The sequence below is a fragment of the Gymnoscopelus braueri genome (assembly GCF_963280865.1).
Source record: "Gymnoscopelus braueri genome assembly, chromosome: 6".
In the NCBI taxonomy this organism is placed as follows: domain Eukaryota; kingdom Metazoa; phylum Chordata; class Actinopteri; order Myctophiformes; family Myctophidae; genus Gymnoscopelus; species Gymnoscopelus braueri.
This window is the reverse complement of record NC_137607.1, coordinates 5,621,085-5,629,008: the sequence shown is the minus strand read 5'-3', so window position 1 is coordinate 5,629,008 and position 7,924 is coordinate 5,621,085. Positions and strand designations below refer to the sequence as shown.

General features: G+C 45.4%; 1 protein-coding gene across 1 annotated transcript in view; it reads left to right on the top strand.

Moving 5' to 3' along the window:
* Positions 1–1,134: 1,134 nt before the first annotated feature.
* palld (palladin, cytoskeletal associated protein) overlaps positions 1,135–7,924 on the top strand; it is a 123,170-nt gene continuing 116,380 nt past the window's right edge. The window contains exons 1-2 of the mRNA XM_080431322.1: positions 1,135–1,319; positions 4,408–5,411. Of these exons, the coding sequence (XP_080287448.1) occupies positions 4,408–5,411 (1,004 nt within the window). The 5' untranslated portion in view covers positions 1,135–1,319. The remainder of the gene's footprint in view (positions 1,320–4,407; positions 5,412–7,924) is intronic.

The following is a 7,924-nucleotide window of genomic DNA, read 5'->3' as shown; positions in this document are numbered from 1 at the left end:
GAAAAACTTCAAATATTTATTCAAAAATTACAACAAATGTATGTTGCTATATAAGAAAAAGAGGTTGCGCATCAACAATGGGTTTTCTCAGTGGAGTGCCAGACCCAAAGTCCAGTATACATATCAAAAAAAGGAATAAAAAAAATTCCAAACGGGTAGCACATCCAAAAATTTCTATTAAATGGAGGACAAATTACTCACATTTCCGTTTTTACGCTTACGCGTGAACGTTCATTTTATTGGTGTGCCAATAAAAAAAGTGGAAATGTGAGTAATTTGTCCTCCATTTAATTGAAATCTTTGGATGAGCTACCCTTTTGGATTTTTTTTTATTCCTTTTTTTTATATGTATGTTGCTATATATTGTACATAGCAACAGGAACCCGTCCTGAAAGGTATAGTTACAAATAGGGGTTCCCGCCCAAAATGGGTTATGATGCCGATACGTCCTGATTTTTTACCACTTTCTACCTGGTGTCCCTATTTTGGGCATATTAGGCGAAGCATTTCAAAGGTTTTTAAAATGTTTACTTTTTTTAATAGGGCTCAATAGTGGTTAAATAAAATAAAGTTCAGTTTGTGTTCACATGTAGATTTTTGACAAAATATCGGTTAAAACAATGGTAATCAGTGGTCAAGGACTCTCCAAAATCAACAACAATGGCATCGGAGCCAAAAATGTGGCATGGGTCGGGCTCTAGTTCTGAACAACCCAATCCTAGCAGGGCCTGTCAGCAAGACTCTAATGTCTCTTTGCCCCCTGCATGGTTATGATACTGGCACATGCACATTGTGTGTAGGTACTGGGCGAGCAAACCTTTGAATATTGCATGACTGTCAATTGTAGTGGTTTGATAATGCTGCGCTGCATGTCAAATATACATCCTGTATATACACATTTCCAATAGCCTAAAGTAGATGCGAATAATTGATGCACATCTTTTTTTTCTCTGAGAATTGTCACCACTTGCCTCTCTACCTTCTGTTCCCGGCGACCCCCCCCCCCCTCTTCGCTCTTCTCTCTTTTTCCTCCAGTATTCTAGCTGTGAAACCTGAGCCAGGGCCCAAATATAGCCCCCACACAGAGAGCCGTCACAGCCCGGGACAGATGGGACAGCAGGCCACTCGGCAGGCACCACGCAATTGGACCCTGAACCTGAGTGCTCCTGCTCACCGCCCGACCAAAAAGGCTGCTCTTCTTCTGGAGAGAGAGGCGATTCTTTTGGGGACGCTCATATAAACTGATATATTACCATTACAGGAGAAATCTGGAACCACTACGGCTGGGACAAATATTGGGACGAATATCTTGACAAAAGGTAGGTGTCATTTCTTAGAAAACCTATTATTAGTAAGTAGTGGTTTTAGTCATTTGGTTTTGTATATCAATTATAAGAAACACAAAATAAGACCTAAACATTAAGGAACAATATCGGTCAAAAATAAAGGTTCATACTTTTTGTTTTGTCAGTGTGAAAGTGAAAAGGCTATTTTCATGCCATACAGTATCATCATCGGCTAGTGGCCCTGTCAGTCGCCTTTATTAGAGGGACACTTTATTTTTACACATTTAAGACACAGTATGTCTATGTAGACATTTATTACAAACTCAATAGTGTTATGTAACTGAACAGAAATAGATACGGTAGGCTAGGACACTGTTATGTCACTAACGGCAACCATTCACACAACCAATCAATCAATCTTAATATTTAAAAACATTCCACATGCATATTTAATTGACGTTTTTGTTTTGCTGTGATTATTTTCCTATATGATCATTGCCGGTTTGAAAGGGAACCCACGCCATGCACTGTTGTGTCTTTAGAACAGTTAAGTCCAGTGTTAATTTATCCTTTTTATAACTTTGAGACTGTATGAATGTAACCAAATGGACCTTATGCACCCACCATCTGGTTACATGCGTACAGTCTCAGAGTTAATAACACTGAGGATGTTACTGTGTATCTTATGCAGTTTGTGTCAGTGTTGTGTACTGTATGCATGGCTATGCGTTTGTGTTCCTCTTTCTTGGGGTGTTTTAGTGCCTCTCCTGGGCTGTGAGTGGGCGGGTGGGTGGGGTGTGGGCAGAGCTGCTGTGAAACATAGCCCAGGGGATTAAAAATAACAACAGCTGGTCTTCAGGACGCCATGAGGGCCAGGGTGTCAAAACTCTCACATCGACACACAAACACACAGCCTTTGCACGAGTCTAACCTAGTTTACGTGGACAGGTTTTGCACCGCATCAGTCTGCACGCACATGACACACTCTCTGTGGCCCGTCTCCTTTTGCGAGAGACCAAACATCCACCGCCCATCCAAGAGGCAATCCCCGCTTGTCCAGGTGAAATATTACACTTATGAGGTTCAGGCAGGTCTGCTTGTCAACAAGTCTCACTGGGAGTGTAGGGAGGCCACCTCCGACCACCGCAGATGTGTTAGTTATATTGTATTAACCTGGACACTGGCACTGAAGCACCAAAAGTGGTTTGTTGGCTTGTAATCATAGGGGAACCTCTTTTAGTACTACTGTATGTAGTACCTACAGTATCTTAAATATGTTAGATGTGCCTAAACTAAGCTAAAGAACCAGAAGGTTCAACAAGGTTCTTTGTACAGCAGTGTTGCAACTGTATCTAGCACCTCAACCACCCCAAAGAACCTCTGAGGAACCGAACGTGTGTGTGTGTGTGTGTGTGTGTGTGTGTGTGTGTGTGTGTGTGTGTGTGTGTGTGTGTGTGTGTGCGTGTGCGTGTGCGTGTGTGCGAGCTGTGAGTACAGTCCATGCCATACAGATTGGTTAAAATAAGTTCCAGATTGCAGCTTTAAAGTTAATTTGTAGCCCATGTAGCATCTTAAGTCACTTGGTGACATTCTGACCCCTTACATAGCTTAACCTACAGTATATAGGCATAATATTCATGGTAACTGTTAAGATACGGTCTCGGTTCATTCACTCTCTCTGTTATGGGGTGTATACAGTAGCTGTAAATATCCTTCATAGGAAGGACGTCTAGCATAATATCTAACTCAGAAACACAAGTCCCAAGTTTCTAGTTGAATGCGTGGCAACATGTTAAGTACATAAATCACGTCTACATCGACATGGCGGTGTGAGATAAAATGCTTTACGTTTCACTGTGGGAGAGACACTGTATACTGTAGCCCTTGTTTCTTTATTGTTCTTTACATAAAGATTCTTTAAACACCTGTTGACAGTACTAGACCTCTCTATTTAGAATACAACGTCCGCTGTAAAATAGCGAAAACAAGCTCATAAACGTGTGGTATGGCCTCAAACAACCTGTCCATGTGTGAAGGAGGACATAATTAAAGCACTTTACAGTTCTATCAACATCTCAAAACAAGAGCAAATCATGCTTTGTCTCAACACCAAACACACCGTTTGGTGTTGAGACAAAGCATGATTTGATTGATTGTTCTCCTAGAGTGCACAAATGGAACCAAATCCACTTAGGTTCCATTCATACACTCTAGGAGTTGAATAAACACTGAGGATTTCACTGTGTGAGTGAAAAATGGAAGCCATGTACCCTCTGCCCTCTGGAAAGGCTCTCGCTAATACCCACCAGCTGTGTCCATAGAATACCAGCCTGAGTCATTCTGCTACAACTGTACTGGGTGTCTGGGAGGGCCATAAACAGACAATCTGTTTGTTGTCAGATCCGTTTTTATGCCATGTTGACGCTCTTTTATTTCAGGATTGTGTCTAGTAGTCATTTCCCTCCTGTGGATGCTTGTCTCGTCGTGTGAACTGTATTGTTAACGTTTTGTACCACACCAAAGGCCGTGTGATGTATTATCTTGTGTCCTTGCTTACTGTAAATCGCTCTGGATTAAGAGCGTCTGCTAAATGCCTAAACCGTAAAGGCCAAGTCCAAATCTCAAGGCACATTACCTGTATTCATATCCGTGCAAAATAGCCTCGATACTAATACACGTGTTACCACTCTTATCACTCTGTTAATGATCATTTTTATTTACTAATGCTAAAATAGGTTTAACCAGCCCTGTTTTGTACTTAAACATAAATAATAATACTACTAATAAAACTCATAATGATAACAGAAAACTTTTCGCCTATTATGACAAGCCCATAGGGACACCATGGTGGTTAAAATACATTTGGTTTAGATATATCTTTTTAGGGTCGGGAAGAGTGTTCACAAAGTACTAAAAATATATATTCTTAAACCTTTGTATAGTTTTATATATTGCAATAATAATGTGTGGTTGTCACAAAATCCCAATTAAGGCACACCTGGACTTGTCTAATGACACACCAGTGAGCCTAAGTTGGCAGAGCGTTTGGGAACCACTGCAGAGCTAGGTAATGAATGTGTGCTGTTGTAGCTAAGTGATGTTTTTTTTTGTGCATTTCAAGATGCAGGACGGGAGTTGGAACCAGCCACTCCCCCTCTGTCTGCTGCTAAAGGACCCGGCAGGGGGTGGGACTTTGGAAGGGGACGGGGGGGTGTTTTCCGAGGCGTCCTCGGACGGGGAGCACTACGTGGACTCCGTGGCCGGGCTAGATTCCGGCGACGGGGACTTCGACCTGACGGCCTTCCTCAGTTCGGACGAGATGAACCGCAGCCTGGACCTGGCCCGGGAGTCCTTCGGCGAATCGGGCGTGTCCGTGAGCCCGCGGCCCCCGACTTCCCCCGTTCCTCTGCCCCCGGAGCTGGTTCTCCGACAAGTCCCCTCTCCCCCCGCCCTCTCCGCCGCCGCCCCCACCTACACCACCGAACACCTGACCAAAAGCCAGAGTCTTCAGCGCCAGACCAAAGCCCCCTGCCCGGACGAGAGCGCCCCCACCGGCCACGGTGTCACCGTCCGTGGCGGCAGGACCCCGCAGGCCTCCGCCGAGGCCCCGGCCCCCGAAAAGTTCATCTGCCACAAGTCCATCACGCCCGTGTATAAGCAGGACAAGCCCAGGCTGGTCCACGAAGGCCTGGAGCTGAACGACCGGGCGGCCTCGGCCACCGAGTTCTGTAGCCGCGCCGCCACGTTCATCGAGGAGCTGTCGTCCATCTTCAAAGGCTCGGCTCGCCTGGAGCAGCAGGGAGACGAGGAGGACTCCTCGTCCCCAGACAGCGGGTACTTGACTCCCAGAGGTCAGCGGCCGGCTCCCCAGGGCGAGGTCTCCGTCGTCGTCCCCCCTCAGCCCCTCCGCCAGCAGACAGGGGGGCCGCCGCCGCAGAGCCAGCCCGCCGAGGGACCCCCGCTCGAGGCCCCGGCGGAGGAAACGGGGCCCGTAGCGTACCAGCACACCGCCGGAGGTCTGTCCCCGCCTCACTTCTCCCAGAAGCTGAAGAGCCAGGAGGTAGCGGAGGGAAGCCCCATCCGTCTGGAGTGCAGAGTGGAAGGGAACCCACTGCCGCTGGTCAGGTGAGCTTTGACCTCGTCAACATGAAGTGTTGGATATGAAATGATGAAATGATGAAATGATGAGACAATTCACAAACTGTGATGGAATGTGTTGACACGCTTGACATGCTTCCTACTACGTCAGAATCAGAATTACTTTATTGCTAAGGTTCACTAGAAATACTAGAAAAAGTGCTCCTCGGAGCACAGGTCTCCGCCAGGTCAGGTACGTTATTGTGGCCTCCTGGTGGCACTATAATAGGCCAATGTGAAAAGGGTGCCATTTATTCTTAGGTCTTTCACGGCAATCAGACACTGCATTCATGATTTGAGGCATTTTGTTCCAAAAATGTGTTTTGCTAAATTAGACCTGCTGGTGGCGCTATAACAGGCCAATGTGAAAAGGGTGGCATTTCTTCCTCGGCCTAGTGGGAATGTGCGTGTGAAAATTCACGGAAATCGCAAGCTGCGTGCATAGTTTGAGGCTTTTTGTTCATAACGGACCAATCCTGCAAACTTTGGAAGCCAACCATAGGCAATGAGGATGGAATATGGGAAATCGGACAGATTTGTGTTGATCACATGACTATAGACATACTGTGTACCGATTTGCATGACGTTTGGATAAAATCTGTAGGAGTAATGTAAAAAAATGGGTTTTGCACAAATCGGCCTCCTGGTGGCGCTATAACAGGCCCATGTGAAAAAGGGGCAGAGGTTCTGAATTGGCATCCAGGGAGTGTGTGTGCACAGTTTCGGAGCGACCGGGCCAACTGTGCCGGAGATTAGCTGCTAACACACAGACAGGACGGACACACGGACGGACACACGGACACACACACGGACGGACGGACAGGGGCGAAAACATACTCTCTCGCCATGCCTTTCGGCCTGGCGGAGACAATAAAGAATACTAGAAATGTACTGTGGCAATTTCTGGCAAATTTAAAATTAATTCATTAATCAGGGCCACCTGACAGAAATGTGCAATATATATACATTATATATACAGTATACACTATGCACACATATAGACGTTTGGTCAGTAAGGTCAGGAGCCAGGGTCACCTGTAGTACAGTGACCATGAAGATGTTTTGTTGCAGATGTGACTTAATATAATATTCATTGGTTTGGCGGTCCATCATGTTACGCAGTAAAATCCTGAGTGTTAATTTAACTCAAAGAGCGTACATATACAGGTCCATTTGGTTACATTTGTATGCTCTCTGAGTTACAAATGGAATAAAATGTACACAGAGGATTTTACAGTGTAAATGAATACAGCTGGATTGCATTGGAAGTGAGCTCATTCCCGGGCCTTCTCATATAAGGTCATTTGTCTGCATGATGTACAGTACTCAAGTCAATCCACTGCAGGTTCATACAGAATATGATGCTGTGCAGCCTGTGTGAAATGTGTTCTTTCTCCTGCTGGGTGTTGCAACTGCAATCTATCTGCTGCTGTTTGTGAGACAACTCACATAGACTCATGGGCTCTTCTGTCATCATGGTCACCTAGAACGTTATTTAGCAGGTAATTCATCATCGCTGAGAACCATGTGTATGGAGAGCTTGATAGTGACTCCCGGAATTTGTTTTTTATCTTATCTGTCCTCTGGCTATCATGTCCTATATGTCCTCTAACATAAACGGTCTGTGGGTTGCTGGAGCGTGTCTGTCTGCACAGTGGGGTGGGTGGATGACGTAGGGTAGATGGACCTGGCATCCTTCCTATACGGCAACAGAGAAATGAGCGTGCACATGCTTTTCCCGGGTTTCTGACCCGCTAGTGTGTGTAGCGAGTGTGTACAAATGGACTGTACACTTCCCATGAATCTAATTGTTCTGATGTGAGATGATTAGTAATATAGTGTGATACCAATGTACGTTCCCCCAAGGATCCCTATTTGCCACATTATATTTTTGATCTCCTCACATTAGAACTTCGGTTGATAATCGGTTAATTTTTCTTTTAACACTGAGGATTTTGCTGTGTACTTAACAGAAGAATAGTTTTCAACTGTTTTCACACTGGGACCACTCAATTGTAATAATACAATACAATAATTAGTACAACAGTAGTAGGATCCACTATTACAGTAGGTCTCTATCCAAAATTAAACACTGTTTCATCTATGTTCACTGAGAGAGTTCCTTAAACTTGTGACGTTGAATGGCAGTACAGTAACCAAAGAATGCACTGACGTACATGTGAAGACATGGAGGGGACACTAGATTGAGGGGACGGTGATATTGACCAGAGGCTTTATAGAGAGCAGGCCTGCTGGGTCAACGTTTAGAGATAAGGTGGAAGGTATAGTCAGGAGGTGGTAGCTGTCGGGTGTTGACACGGCCTCTTCTTGAAGCACCTGCCATTGAGCCAGGGGATTTCCACACCACGTAAACGCATTTGTCAATCGGGCCAGTTGCAAAAGAGGCTCTGTCGGGTCACCCACTGTCAGGTGCCTCTCTGCCTGGATGCACAGAGTAACCTACTCCGTTTGAAAGGACAGCGGCCCCTTCCAACTGGGTT